We start from the raw sequence: 15,945 nt of genomic DNA on the forward strand, positions 1-15,945 counted from the left end.
TTAGTTTTCATTAAAGATCAAAGCTTTATCATCCGAAATTATTTCCCTATGGTTTTTATTTATGATATTAAGTTAGTTTAGCTAGATTTGAGCCATCCGGAGGTTGTTTCACACGAGTAGGTTATTTTGGAGTATCAGTTTAGCTTCTTTGAGGTAAGTATCTTGCCTAACTTTGTGTGGGGAAACTATCCCTTGTGATTTGAGTCGTTTATGTTATTAGTATTATATGAAATCCATGTATGTGAGGTGATGAGTACATACTCGGGCTTATATATGAAAATTGACCGGTTTAGACCCTTAGTCTTTTTTATGTATTTATTTGAAATTGTTAGCACCTGTTATATCTTTTATTCGTCATGTTTACTATCACATGTTTTATTTGAAGTTGTTGTTATATGTCACATTCTTTAATGGTCAAGTTTGCTCTTATATACTTTATTTGAAGTCATTAACACTTTTACCATTATGTGGTTTCTTTTATAGTTGAGTTACTCTTTGTTGGAATTATTGTCACATGATACAACTTTGTTGCTGGGTTACACTCATTCAATTAGACGTAGTACTAGTTCGTTCCATCTGTTTCATTGTTAGCCTAACTCATACACTAGAATCCGAAGTTTTCCATTTTATAGAAATACTTTCGTCACCACCCAAAATCCAACTAGCCGTGATGACACCTAACCTCACCTGCTAGGCAAGCCTGATGTTTTAAGCGTCAATACCACACAAGAGGGGGAGGTGATTTGTGTGATACCCAATTTTTGATCTAGAAGAACCAGGTTCTTCTAGGTGTTCTAACTACTATTGTTTACGGAATTAAAAGTACATAAAATAAAGAACAGGGAGATTTTTACGTGGAAAACATCTGGCTCAAAAGGTGAAAAAACCACGACCTACTACTCAGTAGGATTTTCCCAAACTTCCACTAAAATCACTGAGCCAAAGCAGCATTTACAAAAATTCTTTATAAACCTAAGGATTAACTCTAATCTCGTTGTAGCACACAGCCTCAACTGTTGCAACAACTTCAAGTTAGCTTATAACTTGAACACTCAAAGTAGCTAAAAATTTGCTTCTATGTAAGCTGGAAAGGTACAACTTTAAACCACCTACTAAAATTGAACTAGAATACAAAAAAACACAATGGAACTAGTTCTTCTATCTCGTTCAAGTAGCATCAGTAGTGCACACTCAATTTCACATAAGTTGCTTGCAAAATCACCTTGCTCTTTTTCTTTCAATTTAATTCAACTTCTGCATTTGTGCAATGCCTGTAAAAGAGATCAATCACTATCATTTAATAGGTTAGTAATCACAGTTTGATTGGGACTTAATTGTTGATCTTCTATCGTAGTTGAGTCCTTGAAGATCTCAAACTCCAACACTATCTTTTATCCAGATTGTGTTCGCTTCATATAAGGAGACCTTCTCCCCTTATCCAATATGCAACATTTTCGATCAGATCAGGAGATATTGTTGATGACTTATCTTCTTCATGCTCATCTCCTTCATGTGCATCTCACATGTTTAGATCAAGACTGTGCTTCACAAGATGGACCTGGTCCATGACTGAGTTCATTTGTCATTCTTCAAAACTTTACCTGTTCCTGGGCCAACAAATACCCCCTTTTTGATGATGACAAACTCTGTGCTTTTTTACTGATCAAAGAACCTGTAAGAACTCAGCTTAACCATCAACACTAAACTTTGAAAATTTACTTATCATCAAGGACTGGGTTAATTATGTTATAAATATCACTTATTTCAGAATAATTTGTATAAAGTACATTATCTCTTCCCCTTTTTGGCATCATCGAAAAGTTGCATACATAGTGTGAATTCCAGATATTAATAAGTACTCATGGCCACTGGGGCAACTGCAAGTGCAATCATGGTGCAATCATCAGTAATCAAACAAACATATTTAAACTATTAAGGTTAGAATAACCATTGAACAAGAGATAGCAATAGTTGTCATTGATAGAGATATTTTTCCACAAACAAACCACAAAAAGAAATAAAAACATCCAAACCATGAGCAAAAACAGAAAAAGCCCTAATCTGGGTCACTGGTTACTAGAACTAGTTCAGGAATCAGAAACTAGGAGTCCTAAGGCTTGGAGGAACCAGAGGGTTGAGTTTGGAGAAGAGTCGGCATATTCTGAAGAATTCTATCATTCTTCTCCTTTTCTTTTGCAAGCTCAATTTTGATATCATCCCTCTCAGGTTCCACTTCAACCACACGAGCCTGGAGCCTAGCAATTTCAGCATCCTTAGCAGCACACTCCTGAACCAAAGTTCTAACTTTGCTATTGATGGGTGTTCTCAGAGATGAACCAGGTTCAACTGGGATGGCATTGACTGGATAGTCACAAGCAAGAAGAGTTTTGACCTCAAAGTGTTCTTTGCTTGAGGCCATTTCTTATTTCTTCAGGGGCACATTGAGCTTGTCCAAAACCGTGGTCAGAATGAAGCCATAAGGAGTAGCATGAGCCTTGGAACCATTGATGACCCTGTCTAGAAATTTGACTATGAGTGCAGGCAAGTTGATTTGTTTTCCCCTCTTAAGGCATTCCATAAGCACCAGATTCATGTAGTTGGCAGTGTACCTTCTCTCATGTCTTGGCAATAAGCATTTGTTTACAAACTCAAACACTACCTTGTGCTGAGGCCTCATCTCACTCTTCTATACAGCTCTGGCTTCATTTACATCCTCAGAATCACAGAATCTTTTGGTGATTTCAAGGGCAGTAGGGAGGGAGTCCGGGCATGGCCACATTTGCCTAGTATAATCATCAAACCCTTCAAAGGGTATGTCCAGAATCTCTCCTAGTTTCACAGCATCAAATTTCACTTGAACTCCCTTCACCTAGCTACTGCCAACTCCATCCTTAACAACAGTATTTGCCATGAATTCAATCAACTGATTTCTATGTAGCCTTTCTTCCATTCGAATGGCCATGTCCTTCCATCCCTGAAATGCTAAGCAGTCTATCAATCACATCATCCCTGGTTCCACCAGTTCCTTCAACAATCTACCTTTCAAGATTTTTCTTCTGCTAAAAATGGCAAGCTTGTCCTGTTCCTTCTAAGATTCATTTTCTTCTTCTTCTCCACTCCAATCCTCATCATCAGAAACCTTTGTTTGTTTAGCTTTCACTATAGATCTTCTCCTCTTGGAAAGTGTGGGTTCAACAGCTACAGGTACAGAGGAAAACTTCTTGGAGGTAGTCTTGGTTTTCTTAGGCTTAGGTGTAGGAACCTCCACTATTGTACCCCTCTCTTGATGGACCAGTTCCATCTCATATTCCGCAACAACTTCTGAGGATTCTGCAACCTTTCCCTTTCCTTTGTCCATTTTCTTTTTCTTGCTTTCTTCTAAAGCCTTTTGTAGATCAGCTTCACTTTGTTTTACCCTGCTTCTTGTAGCTCTACCCCTAGGCACTGAAGAGGCAGTAGGTGTTTGGGATGAGGCTTTTCTTTTCTGGGATGTCTTGGGAACATTTGGGGCTTTTGGTGTGGTAGCTTTGCGTTTCTTTGGGTCATAACATGCCCCAATCTTTCTCAGTAGATCCGCTAGGGTATCTTTAGTAGATGAAACGGGTTCCTCTCTCCTTTTGCTCAGATGAACCAATCCCTCAGCAGCCTCCCCAGACCCACTTTCCCCTGACTTCATGCCACTTTATTCTAACCTCTCTTGTGCAACCCCACATATAGCAAGAACTTCTCCCTTCCCATTTCCCCTCTCTTCACCACATGCACCCTCTCTCTCTCTTTTTTTCCAGACTTCTTTTTACCTCCACTCCTACTCGTCTCAGCCAACTTAATATCCCTAATGGGTCCAACCAGAACAAACCTAGTTTCTAAGTTTTCAATAATAGATGAACTTACCTCAGTAGGGAATTCTTGAGTCTTATCAGAGTCAGAAGACCCATGTCCATCTACCTCAGTCGCGGATTGAAAAGATTCAGTCTTAGAGTTAGAATCAGAATTTTGAGCTGGGCTTTCTTTCACTCGGAAAGCTTTCAACCTTTCATTTAAAACCTTCCTCAGAGCCCCAGATACTACAGTTTTTCGGGCAAGTATTTTCTGCCTTCTAAACCTAGGTTTCGGAGATTCAATGGGTGGAGTAGATGAGGATGAATTTGAGGGATATGGTGGTGGAGGAGTCTTATGATGATCTTGTGGGTTAGACATGATTCTTTGTTTCTTGAGAAAATATGGGAATTTTGGAGAAGAGGGCAATTAGGATTGAAGTTGATTTTTTTGACGGTTTTAGAATTTTGAAGAGGGATGGAGATGTGATGTGTATTTAAAGAGAATTAGACATTAATTAGGTAATGGCAGCTTTTTCAGGGGTCAAACAGAAGTCTAATCAAACTGAAATTCCAGCATTTTAATGATAAATTTGGTTTCCATAGATTTTTGGCAAAATATGCGGTTTTAGAGTTCTGGAGGGACGGAACTGGTTCAATGCTCAACGGATAGAATTTTCTACTAATTTTACAAGTATAGGACTTCTGCTCATGATTGAATTATTAATCTTTCTAATTGTGCAGAGTATAGAAAACATACCTAAACTTTCATATGAACCCATACTGATGAACCAGGTTCTTCATATAGAACTCTCTTGAACATGCTTCAAATGCCATAATAGAGAAAAAATTGTAAAAGATCAGTGAGTTATATATACACCTGTCATAGGAGTATGCTGATTAAAGTAAAAAACTGAGTAAGAATTAGTCTAGATATTTACACAAAGTTAGAATAATTCCTAGCCAATTTTTTTTTCATTGTATTCTGAGCTGGGCCTATTAGGTGATCTTAATAATCCCTAATTCCAACCTGTTCCTCTCAAAGTTTTCTCTACTCAGTGCTTTAGTAAAGATGTTATCAATTTGCTTATCAGTAGCACATAATTCTATGGAGATCAGAACTTTCTCATAGTTGTCTCTTAAGAAAGGGTGCCTAACATCTATGTGTTTAGTCCTTTTATGATGAACAGGGTTCTTTGTCATACTTATAGCACTAGTGTTATCACATAATACAGGAATGCAATCAACTTCAATACCAAAATCTATCAGTTGCTATTTGATCCATAACAATTGAGCACAACAAGAGGCAGCAGCAACATACTCAGCTTTAGCATTAGATAAGGCCACTGAGTTTTGCTTTTTGGTATCCCATGACACAAGACATGAACCAAGAAAGTGGGCCATACCTGAGGTGCTTTTCCTATCCACTAGGAAACCTGCATAATCAGCATCAGCATATCCTACTAGATTAAAATTACTACCTTTGGGGTACCAAAGACACAAATCAGTAATGCCTTTCAAATATCTCAGTATCATCTTGATAGCAGTCAAGTGAGACTCCTTTGGATTTCCCTGAAAACGAGTATAAAACCCTACACTGAAAAGAATGTCAGGTCTGCTTGCAGTAAGATACAAGAGTGAACTAATCATACCCCTATACAAGTTTTGATCAACTGATGAACCAGGTTCATCAATGTCAAATTTGGTGGCAGTTGCAATGGGTGTGTCTATTTCTTTTGATTCTTCCATTTTAAACTTTTTGATAAGCTCTTTTGCATACTTCTGCTGATGGATCATGGTTCCATTAGGACTTTGTTTGATCTACAAGCCTAAGAAGAAGTTAAGCTCACACATCATACTCATTTCAATCTCACTCCCCATTAATTTTGCAAAGTCCTTACTTAGCTTATCAGTGGTGGCCCCAAAGATTATGTCATCAACATATATTTGTACAACAAGGAGATCCTTACCTTTTTCCCTTAAGAATAAGTTACTATCAATTTTACCTCTTTTGTAACCATGTTCCAGTAGGAATTTGGACAATCATTCATAGCATGCTCTTGGGGCCTGCTTGAGTCCATAGAGAGCCTTGTCTAACTTGTACACATGCTCAGGACATTCCTTGCTCTCAAACCCTGGAGGTTGTTTCACAAACACTTCTTCCTTCAGAGAGCCATTAAGGAAGGCACTTTTGACATCCATCTGATGAAGAGTGAATTCCATGTGTGCTGCAAAGGCTATGAGAAGTCTAATTACTTCTAGTCTTGCAACAAGAGCAAAAGTCTCATCATAATCTATGCCTTCCTCTTGACTATAACCTTGGACCACCAGTCTTGCCTTGTTTCTTGTAACTGTTCCATTTTCATCAAGTTTGTTTCTGAAGACCCACTTTGTACCAATGACTGATCTGTTCTTGGGTCTTGGAACTAGATGCCAAACTTGACTTCTCTCAAACTGATTCAGTTTATCTTGCATCGCAATCACCCAATATACATCCTGCAAAGCCTCAACAACATTTTTAGGTTCAATAAAAGGTAGAAAGGCATCAAAAGCACACATATTCTTTAATTGTGATCTAGTTTTGACTCCAGATGTTGGATCAGTGATAATGTTCTCAATAAGATGAGAACTTTGATGCTTGTGAGGTTTCACAACCAACTGGTTTCTACTATATGTTTCTCCCATGTTCTGTTGCTGAGGAACATAGTCATGAACAGGTTCCTTTAATAGATGTTTTTCAATTCTTCTTTAATTAGTTCCCCCTGTCAGGCTGCTCTGGATGGAAGAACCTGTTCCATCACTTGTTCCTTCTGTTGGTGCCACTTTGACTTGTGTTGAGGCTTCAGTTAAGTCCTTTACCAATCTAATGGCTTCATCTTCATGTTCCTGTCTCTTAGAAAGAATGTTAGTTTCATCAAATACTACATGTACATTTTCTTCTACACACAAAGTTCTTTTATTAAACACTTTATATGCTTTGCTACATGAAGAATATCCCAAGAATACTCACTCATCACTTCTGGGATTAAACTTACCTAGGGAGTCTTTTCCATTATTGTGCACAAAACACTTGCAACCAAATGCCCTAAGATGGGATATGTTTGGTTTTCTCCCTTTAAGTAACTCATAGGGAGTATTCTCTACAAGAGGTCTAGTCATGCATATATTGATAATGTAACATGCAGTATTTACAGCCTCTGCCCAGAAGCTATGGGGCAATTTACTAGAAAGAAGCATAGTCATAGTCATGTCTTCAAGAGTCTTATTCTTTCTTTCAACTACTTGGAGGCTCGAGTGGATCTTTGTTTGCTGGTATGTTAGATTTTGGATATAACGTCGGAATTCAGACTGGTTTTCTTAGTGTTGAGCAATTCTGAACTATTGCGCTACGGGCAATACCGAAAATGCCACGAGTTGAGTGATGAATTGCATTGGAATATGTTCTAGTAGAGTGGTTTATATTTCAAAGGACCAGTGGACGGTTGGGAAAGATTGCTTTCGTAATTGGGCATTCGTGATGGATGTCAGTGCAAAGGTTGCTATCATTAATTCAGTTCTGGTATTGGGGGACTTTTCAGATGAGTTTCATATGGCTAGGCATGTCGCCGGGCGAGGTTGTTGATTTCGGTATTAATTTGGTGCTGGGCACCGGATCGTCTAGCTCCGATATGAGTTGTAGTAGTGGAAGTCGAGCGGGATGAGTAATTGGGTATTGCTCCGTGAATAACGTACCGGTTATGTTCTATTAGGTTTGCGTGGTGTGTGTTATTTGTTTCACCGTAGGGGTAATAATTTGATTTGGCTCCAGACATCAATTGAGCATGGTTGTCAATTTCAAGCATAGTGACTTGAGGTGTTTCATGTGGAGTAGTATTTGGATAGGATCGCGCGTTGCAGCAAAGCTGTGTGGAAACATGACATTGCGGGTCAAATTTGTGTGTCCTATTTCTATGATGTGAGACAGGGTCTCAGCCTTGTGTTGTGGCAGAACTGGTGAGTTTCAGGTACAACTCTCTCAGTTGAGTCATTTTCATGATTTGAGTATGTTCGGACTATTTCTTATTGGTGCACGTATTATGCAAGTTGTGGTTTAGGCATGTATTGATATGTCATGTCACCAGAGTGGTGTGTTTGGTCAGAAGGGATCGTTGGGATCATTAATGAATACAAACAGATTCGAATTCAGCATGTTTAAGGGGTTAATATCGAGGTTCAGTTCAAATTTGCTATGGTAATTGCCAGAGGGGAAATGGCCTCATGAATGGTTAACCTGAGAAATGGTTTCGGTTTATTGCGTGTGTCAGTATCATTAGCAGTATATGAAAGTGTTGGAATGAGATTTCAGTCGATAAGAGTTTCTCTATCGGTATTTAGGCGTTATGTGCAGCTGCTACGAATAGAGGTTATGGTTGCGAGCATTAGAGCTAGGTGGTTTATCATGTAATGGCACCGAGGTTGCAGGTATGGGTTATTACAGCTGGTTCAGGCTTATTCTGAGTATAGATGTGAGGTTTTGATCGTGTGTATGGTTTCGAAAAGTGCAATGTGGTTCTATGGTTTACGGACTAGATGGATTGTGAAATTTCAGCTATATGGTGTTATCGGACCTATGAGAGATAGGGTGACATGGGATCACCCCGGGTATATGCTTGGTAAAGTCGTTCAGCTATTGGTTGGCTTCTAGGACAACTCTGGGTACGCTCGAGGACGAGCGTTTGTTTAAGTTGGGGAGGATGTGACGACCCGACCCGTCGTCTCGTGAGTTACCGCCCTATTTCCCCCATTTTATGCTTCTTCATGTTTCTTTATCGGTATTCGATGTGTTAGAGTTAAATCGGATTGGTTTTGATAGGAAATGAGACACTTAGTCTCTTTAAGGAAGGCTTATTTTGGAAAAGTCAACCGGATATTGACTATTGAGTTAGAGGGCTCGGATGTGATTTCTGGTGATTCGATTAGCTTCGGGGGATGATATGTGGCTTAGGAGTGTGATCGGAATTGATTTTGGAGGTCTGGAGTAGAATTAGGCTTGAATTGGCGAAGTTAGTATTTTGGCGAATCTTGGTTGGTAGGTGAGATTTTGATACGGTGGTCGGAATGGAATTTCGAAAGTTGCAGTAGCTTCGTTAGGTGATTTTGGATGTGTGTGCACAATTTCAGATCATTCGGAGGGGTTTTGGTCGGGTTTTTGATCAAATGTGTATTTCGGAAGTTTTAAAGAAATTTAGGCTTGGATCCGATGTAATTTGATGGTTTGGGTGTTGTTTGTGGTGTTTTGATGATTGGAACAAGTTTGAATGATGTTTTAGGATGGGTTGGCGCCTTTAGTTGAGGTCCCGGGGGCCTCAGGGTGATTTCAGATGGTTAACGGGAATTTTTGAAGTTGGAAAATGCTGCAGAAATGCAGCAGTCAGTGCAGAGCAATTTTGCTCTATGCGATCGCATAGCACAAAGGGCTGCGATCGCATAGAAGGATTTTAGGGGTTGTTTGGTTGTTCAATGCGATCGTATGAAGGGGTTTAGATCGCACAATGTTGTTTGGTAAGGCACTGTGATCGCATAGGGCTTGTTGCGACCGCATAGGGTAATTTGAGACCATGGAGTTTTTGGTCTATGCGATCGCTTAGGGCCTGTTGCGATCACATAGAGTTAGTTACAGTGATCCGGGCAGAATGTTAAAAACATTTCATACGCGAATCCAAACACATTTCCTCCATTTTTGAGCAACCTTGAGAGCTTTTGGATGTGAATTGAAGGGGGTTTCGACGGGAAGTGATTGGAGGTAAGTCCTATGAACTAAAAATATGTTTTTATTGTGAAATTGATCTTGGAATCCATGGAAATTTAGCAAAAGAGGAAGAACTAGGGCTTGAGTTTTAATATTTCAAATTTGGATTTGAGGGGTCATTTGGACTCTGATTTTGGTAAATTTTATATGTATAGACTCGTGGCGAGATAAGGAATCCGGTGTTGTCAATTTTCTGATTTTTCGAGAAATGGGCCCGGGGCTCGGGTTTTGCTAATTTCGGGATTTTTGATATTTTTCGAATGTTTTCGCTTGGGCTTTGTTCCCTTAGCATATTGTGACGTATTTGTTCTGATTTTGGATAGATTCGACGCGCGTGAAGGCCAATTCGAGGGGCAAAGGTGTCGCGAGCTAGAGGATTAGCCAGTTCGAGGTGAGTAATGGTTGTAAATGATGTCCTGAGGGTTTGAAACCCCGGATTTGCACATCGTAGTGCTATATTGAGGCAAGATACGCGTTGGATGATGAGAGTGGGGTCTTTTACTACCGGGGATTGTGACTTGGTCCATCCCGATTGATGATTTTACTGAATATTTGACTGAAATTCATTTGTTGTCATCATGATTTGGGCTGATTGCCATATTATGGGCTTCGTGCCAACTATTTGAACCCTTCGGGAATTTTCATCACTGTTTCCTCACTGCTTGACTTATTATTTGAACTCACTCCTGTTGATATCTACTGTTTTACAAACTCAGCCACTTTTACTTAGATTTGAAACGTAAATGATATTTCTATATCATGTTTGGGCTAGAAACTACTGTTTTACTAATGCCAAGGGGCTTGTGATGATTTTTGGACTGAGTGAGGCCGAGGGCCATATGTGAGGATATGCTGAGTGATATGAGGCCGAGGGCCTGAGATACTTTATATGCCACGAGGTGGCTTGAGTGATGTGAGACCAAGTGTCGAGTGATGTGAGGCCGAGTGCCGAGTGATGTGAGGCCAAGTGCCGAGTGATGATGCCACAAGGTGGCTTGATATAGCGCTTGGGCCGTAAGGGGCCCCTCCGGAGTCTGCACACCCACAGTGAGCGCGGGTACCCATTATGCTAAGTGATTGATACTATGCCCGAGGGGCTGATATGAGTGATTGTGAGGTAGCCCGAGTGGCTGATACTATTCTGAGAGTGAGCCCGAGGGGCTGATACTGTTCTAAGTGATTGATACTGAGCCCGAGGGGCTGATACTGTACTGACAGTGAGCCCGATGGGCTGATACTATGCTGAGCGATTGATACTGTGCCTGAGGGGCGGATTTCTACTTGTTATTTACCTATTAAATTACCTGTTTTACTTGTTTTAAAAAGGAATATCAATTGATTTCTTCACTGATTTACTGCTTTAAGTGATTTTTACTGCTTGATATGGAATTGCTTTGTGCCTTTATGTGTTTTCATACGTTCAACCATTATTTGTAATTATTACTCACTAAGTCGGAGTACTCACATTACTCCTTGCACCTTGTGTGCAGATGCAGGTATTTATACACCCGGTAGCGGATTTTGGTTGATCAGAGGCAGAGTTATCGGAGCTTAGCGAGGTGGCTGTCGGCGTTCGCAGCACCGCTTTTCTCCCTTTTGTTCACTATTCCTGTTTTGTAAAAATTTTGACCTTGTAGTTGTACCTACACCCTAATAGATGCTCATGACTTGTGACACCCCGGTTTGGGCTGTGCCGGGATGGTTCCTGTTGTTATTATCGTTAAATTCCACAATTTATGAATATTATATTATATGTTATTACTGTTTATGATGATTAACTGTCTAAAAGAGGTGTTCCGTCTTGGTCTGGGTAGCCTTGTCTTCACGAGAGGTGCCATCACGACCAGGTTCGGGGATTGGGTCGTGACAACCAAGCAAGGCGATTAGGTATATTCCTATCCTAACCGCAAATCCGCTCCCCCTCAGAGTTAATATCTTGCTATACTCAATCTTATATGAAATCTAGAATTCCCTCTGCCGAGTTCAATCCTAGATTCGTAGATAGTATTCAATTGGTGATCAAGCAATCAAATAATTAAGCACAAGATTGAATAAATAAACCAATATGATAAAATAATAAGAACAATTCAAGCTTCAAACTAAAACGTTCATGTAGCACCCAAAACTCTAGAACAAATAAACTATGAGATTAAAGGAAAAGAAGGGAAGAAAAATTAGTTAGAAGCCTCCTCCAAGCGTGTTGTGTGTTGCCTCACGTGAATTCCCCTTCATAGTGTGTTAGATCCCTCCAAAGTGGCATCTCTCCTCTCCAAAAATAGGTTTAGTCTTGCTTTTATACGTGTTGGGTAGGTCTAGGACCGAAATAACCTTGTCCCGGGCGAAATTGGACAAAATCACGTCACCGGCGCCCTGGGTAGCGCCAGGCACCCACCAGGGCGCTGCCTCAAACTTCCATTGTGCTTCCAGCACCACAGGTGGCGCCAGGCACTGCTTGTGGCGCACAAATGCTCAATTTGTCCGGTTTTGTTTGTTTTGGCTCAAATCTTGCGCGTTTCGCCCCCAATTGCTCCTGAATCATTCCTATACATTAAAACACTTCAAATTAACATAAATCATAGTATTTAACACCCCAAATTCACGAAACAAAAGTAAAATATGAGGCGATATACATAGAAATATATGTGCTTTAAGCTAAATATCAACACCCCACACTTAGACTCTTGCTTGTCCTCGAGCAATGGGAGTATCTAATAAACCTCCAACTACGTACAAGTATCAATTATAGAGGGGCACTTTAACTTTTAACCACACACTATACCTTTGACTATGATCAATACCGGCACACAAGCATGAACACACAAAATTTCACATTCTTCCCGTTTTAGCATGCCCAAATATAACCCTTCAATTCAATCAATTTCAACAAACTATTTGTCACCACCCAACTTCAAAAGCCGACTTGCAACCAGTATGCACCCTCAATTCATGCACTTACCCAACATGAAAGTTTACAACATTACCAATCATTCATGAGATCATGTGCCCTTACCAACAAACAAAAGAGTAAATATAGTAATCCACACATTCAAATATACTTTTGAATATAGATTAAGGATATCGCACAATTGAACAAAATTCACTCACTCTCACAAAGAGTTCATATGCATACCGTGGTCGTACCATAAGCTTGCCCGTAGTGTGTATCTCTACTAATTTAAGCTAGCCAAATCTAGGATCAATTAGGACTTTAAGGTTGTAATGTAGGCTAAGAGACGGGTATGGTACATTTAGAAATAGTGACTAACCCTCCTAAGAACTTTAATGCAATACTTTCACAATTCAAGCACATATTCTTCTCAACCAATTCACTTGCCATATACATCATAGCCCTCTTTTCAATTAAGCACTTCTATAATTCCACTAGCACAAATCATTAAGAATTGGAGGAGTGTATTTTTTTCTATATTATTTGAACTATCATATTTTTTTCTCTTTTCTTGCAATTTTTCTTTTCCTTTCTCTTTTTTTTTTCTTTTCTTCACACACTCCATACATTAAGATTCATTGGCTAGTGACTTTTGAGTTCAACTTTAGTGCACCAACGGGCCCTTCCATGGTTCCACTCAAAAGCTACTCCCCAATCTCTAACCTTACTTCTTTTAGGGACTAAGTGCCTTATGAGGTAAAGGTTCTATCTCAAATTAAGAACAAAATAGGAGTATGGTTTATAATGTGGGTGCCAAAAGAAAGGTTGATAGGCTCAAAGGGACTAGCAATGGAAAATTTTATTTCTATGTGACAAGCACATCCATGATCAAGCAAGAAAATGCTTACGCCATCTCCTAGATTAGCACAACATACAATTTCGCTTCAAGTAACGCACGGGGCAAGTTCTAGACTACACAGGATAGCACAGAAAATCACAAATCCTCACACATATGTTGCACATGACTCAATCAAAACGGTTGTGTTCAACTCTCAAGTCAAGAAAGCACACATAATTAAGAAATTTAAGCAATATTGCACTATGTGGCATACAAGTCAAACAACTGAGAAAAGGCGTCACAAAATAGGCTATTTACTTTACTTAGGCTTCACAATTAAAACCAAATAAATGGGAAAACAGAATGTATGTCATAGCCTAATATGCCAGAATCAACCATGTCAATGAATATCTCAGAGTGACTCAGTTTCTTCCTAAACTACTCCTAAAGAAAAAAATAAAGTACCCGGTTTGAGCTACACACTTGGAAAAGAACCGACGCTAAGAAAAACCAAGGGATACTACCTAACTATCCTAAAAAAATCATTTTGGTGTTTTTAATCAGACTTTATCCCTCAAGAAAATTGTCCAAAAGATCCATCATCGGGAAAAGTCCGAACTTTTTCTAAATTTGTTTTTTCAGTTTTCGTTTTTTAGACTATGCCTACTATAAGTTATAAAATAAAAACTAAATAAAAAAATATTTTTGTAAAATTACACTTCAGAAAGTAGTTTCCCAACCCCACACTTATATTATGCATAGTCCTCGATGCATGATCATAGAGAAAAATATTAAAACTAGGGTGAGAAATACTCCCTAAGGCCCTCTCGGGCCTAGCTCGGACATGATCCTCAATACTAAGGGTCGGGACGACCCCATACTAAAGCTCAAACATGCTCCTCAGCTTCAACTCCGGGTACTCAGACTTCCCCTACTCTGCAAAACAAAAACCACACGAAATTTGACACTATATAAAAAAAATAAAAAATAAAAATACAGGCTAGGTTGTCTCCCAACAAGTGCCTTATTTATAGTCGTTGCACGACTCTATCACTTTCACCACTTTTCCTTCCACTTTGAAGATATGAATTGCACCCCTAATTTTGCATTAATTTTTCTGTCACGTTCCTGGGGCGGTGGTGTGAAAATAAAGGAACAAAGCAATTGATATCACATCTTGTACTTCTTGGCCCTTAAGTGAGGAATGTCATTTTGCCTCCTTGGTATGGCAAATTTCAGAATATAAACACTTTGTTCCTCATCCTTTGACTCCTCTATATGCTCGACTGAATCAATTCCCATGTCACCAACCAAACACAATGTTGAAAAGTGTTTAGAATAAGTTCCAATATGCTCCAACTCCAAAATTGCTTTATTTTTGACATCCTCAATTTTGCACTCTTTGTCAACCTTGGCATCATTAATAATAATTTGATCAAATTGTTGGAATTCCTCTTTCTGCTCTGTATGTTGGCCAGTATCTATGACAATTGGTTGTAGGGCATCAGACGCCTCAACCTTTTTATTCAATTAAGTCTGCAGGTCATGGATATCTGAGCCAAATTGGTCTATCTCTTGCTTGAGCTTAGTTCGTTTGTCTATCAGTTGTTCTGTCATATTTGAAAGACCATCACGAAGAAGCTCATGAGGTTTTATCTATTGAGCTTGTTCCTCAAGCCAAGATTGGTTCACTATATCTGCTTCTTCAAAATAATCTTCTTGTGGGAACTCGCTCTCTTCATCGAATTGAGGTTCTTCTTGGAAATTGGCCATTAATTCATCCATTCTAATCTGGAGTCTTTTGATCGTTAAGGCATCAAGACTTTGTTGCTCGACTATTTGCCTCATCATCATGTCCCGTTGCTCGGCTACTTGCCTCATCATCATGTCCTGTTTCTCGGCTAATTGCCTCATCATATCCATAATATGAGTCATGCTTTCCATATCCTCCACTTCATTGCTCCTATCAAACTCATAAAGATTATTAGAAACATTATAATAAAAACTCTGAGAAGGATAATAAGAATTAGGACAACCATCTCAATGGCCACCTTGACAACCACAAACATTTCAAAAATACCACACATCAGATTGAGATGCTCAATTTTTCCCTAAGTGTGGCCCTCTACAATATGGACAAGGATCACCATAATAAGGATAACCATTATTCGACCAATTATCATTCCAAGATGTCATATCAACAAATATAGTAAATAGTAAACTAAGATAAAAATAGTAATAATAAAAAAAACTTGAGTAGACAAAAAGTAAAAATCTAATCTAGTAGACTAGTTAATTTCTAAGTCCTCGGCATCGGCGCCAGAAATTTGTTGCTCCCAAATGCACACGCAAGTATATGTGGTCGACAAGTAATTTAGGATTGTAAGTCCAGATATCGTACCCATAGGGACTTATGATTAACTATCAACTAAATTAAACCAAATAATTAATCTATTTAAGTGAATCCTAAAATATGGATATTTAACTAAAATTTAATCCAGAGTAACAAATAAAGAGATTAAAGAAAATAAGTTGGCGAATTATAGAGATGAATTCAATGTGAGCGAACATTCTAGAGTTATGGGTCAGCTAACAATCTCGTTGAGTTTTCCACTAA

General features: G+C 39.1%; 1 protein-coding gene across 1 annotated transcript; it reads right to left on the reverse strand.

Annotated features, from left to right (window-relative positions):
* Positions 1-5,087: 5,087 nt before the first annotated feature.
* Positions 5,088-5,564, reverse strand: LOC138889110 (secreted RxLR effector protein 161-like). The gene has a single exon (XM_070171671.1). The coding sequence runs from the start codon at positions 5,562-5,564 to the stop codon at positions 5,088-5,090; it is 477 nt and encodes a 158-aa protein (XP_070027772.1).
* Positions 5,565-15,945: the final 10,381 nt, after the last annotated feature.

The sequence above is a fragment of the Nicotiana sylvestris genome, chromosome 4 (genome assembly GCF_000393655.2).
Source record: "Nicotiana sylvestris chromosome 4, ASM39365v2, whole genome shotgun sequence".
Taxonomy (NCBI): Eukaryota; Viridiplantae; Streptophyta; class Magnoliopsida; order Solanales; family Solanaceae; genus Nicotiana; species Nicotiana sylvestris.

Excerpts from the sequence above, each read along its gene's own strand:
- LOC138889110 (XM_070171671.1), bottom strand. The coding sequence starts at position 5,564 with ATGGAAGAATCAAAAGAAATAGACACACCCATTGCAACTGCCACCAAA.